Source organism: Limulus polyphemus, unplaced genomic scaffold, assembly GCF_000517525.1.
Source record: "Limulus polyphemus unplaced genomic scaffold, Limulus_polyphemus-2.1.2 Scaffold12256, whole genome shotgun sequence".
Lineage (NCBI taxonomy): Eukaryota > Metazoa > Arthropoda > Merostomata > Xiphosura > Limulidae > Limulus > Limulus polyphemus.
Window position 1 is genome coordinate 1 of NW_013677866.1, and position 1,816 is coordinate 1,816.

General features: G+C 32.8%; 1 protein-coding gene across 1 annotated transcript in view; it reads right to left on the bottom strand.

The window, feature by feature from the left end:
* Positions 1–12: 12 nt before the first annotated feature.
* The window catches only part of LOC106476954 (inverted formin-2-like), a gene marked incomplete at its 5' end in the record, with an annotated part of 4,769 nt that continues 2,965 nt past the window's right edge, over positions 13–1,816 (bottom strand). Inside the window, 2 exons of the mRNA XM_013937568.2 lie at positions 13–361; positions 1,584–1,617. Coding sequence (XP_013793022.2) covers positions 154–361; positions 1,584–1,617 — 242 coding nt within the window. The remainder of the gene's footprint in view (positions 362–1,583; positions 1,618–1,816) is intronic.

A 1,816-nucleotide genomic window follows, 5' to 3' on the forward strand; every position in this document is an offset into this window, starting at 1 on the left:
TTAAACGTAACTATGTTTTATGTTTCGTGTCTTGGTCAGTTTGTTAAACGTAACTATGTTTTATGTTTCGTGTCTTGGTCAGTTTGTTAAACGTAACTATGTTTTATGTTTCGTGTCTTGGTCAGTTTGCTAAACTGTGTTTTATGTTTCACTTCAAACAAGAATTTGAAAGTATTTTTTTCCTTTATTTTTGGTTTTTTTTTTCACCTGTCTCAAGATGGCATAAAAAACGTCCAGGTGTGAGTTGAGGTCTACTCCATCTGGTCCAGTCAGCTGGCCTTCATCCGTGTACCTTTGTTCATCAAATACGTCCAGCTGAACCATCAGGTCTGACTCGGCTCCACTCTCTGAACATTCTCTCCTGTGGAATTTATTAATTTTTAGTTTACTCCAGGCAAAGTTAATGTTGTAGTCAAACCTACTATCAGTCGATAGCTTAACCTAAATCATTACATCAAGTTTTTCTAGGTCACAACAAGATATGGCGTCTTTTAGTCCCTATAGAAAAGAAACACAACTTACCGAGCTTACACCTGGATATGTTACTAATGAAAAAAAAAAGGTTGCGACACAAATGAATTATCATAACAGACTCTTAGTGGGCGAAAGTAGGTAACTAACACGGTAAAACAGTACTTCTATTACTGTGTCAATGTTCCCCATTACTCGGCATGATTTATGAGGAACATAAAGAGGATGAATCCCACAAAAAAAAGACAGATTCTAACTAATTATTTTCCACCCAAACAATAATTTATCGGTTAAATCTCATCCACTCATCATATGTCTTGTTGATAAGTAGCCATTACAAGACAAAACATCGTTTCTCCCTGGCCACCACCCCTATTTGTTCGAATGTTTTGGATCTGTTTTCACATCTATTTCTAGAGGAAATATTAAAAACTTTGTAAAAGTCCTAATTTTGATTATTTTTCTTTTGCAACAAGTAGCCTTTTATTGTATTTAATTATCCTAAATCATGATTCAAGTTATTCTTTGTAACATACAACATTTTATTCTTAAGTGTTTGTTTGTAATTAAGCACAAAGCTACACTATGGGCTATCTGTGCTCTGTCCACCACGGGTATCGAAACCCGTATTCTAGCGTTGTAAGTCCGCAGACATACCGCTGTGCCACTGGGGGGCTTTATTCTTAATAAAAATCGTTATCCTAATTCTTTTTATAACATACAACATTCCACACTTAATAAAAGCCGTGATTTAAATTTTTTATAACATACAACATTCCACACTTAATAAAAGTCGTGATTTAAATTTTTTATAACATACAACATTCCACACTTAATAAAAGTCGTAATTTCAATTTTTTATAACATACAACATTCCATACTTAATAAAAGTCGTGATTTCAATTTTTTATAACATACAACGTGTCATATTTAACAATAAGTCGTGATTTTATATTTTTATAACATACAACGTGTCATATTTAATAGAAGTTCATGATCCTAATGTAATCAGACTGTCCACAATGATCTATGAACCTCATGATTATATGGTTTGTTTACCACCTGATAATGTGAATCAAATTTGTAAAAATATGTTTAATATTCAAGTTTACCTTAATTGGCTGATGGCTTCTAAAAGTTTCAAACCTGAAATACAGAAAGGAATCATGTGTGTGAAGAACAAAACAAACCTTTGCTTTGATTCATCGTCAAATATAAACATAATTTTTTATGCCAAAATTAAATCAGATTTTACAGGTTTCAGGTAACAGAGCTTTGTCCAAACAACCCACTGTTAACTAAGGTTTACTATAACTTTGTTTAAACAACCCACCGTTAACCAAGG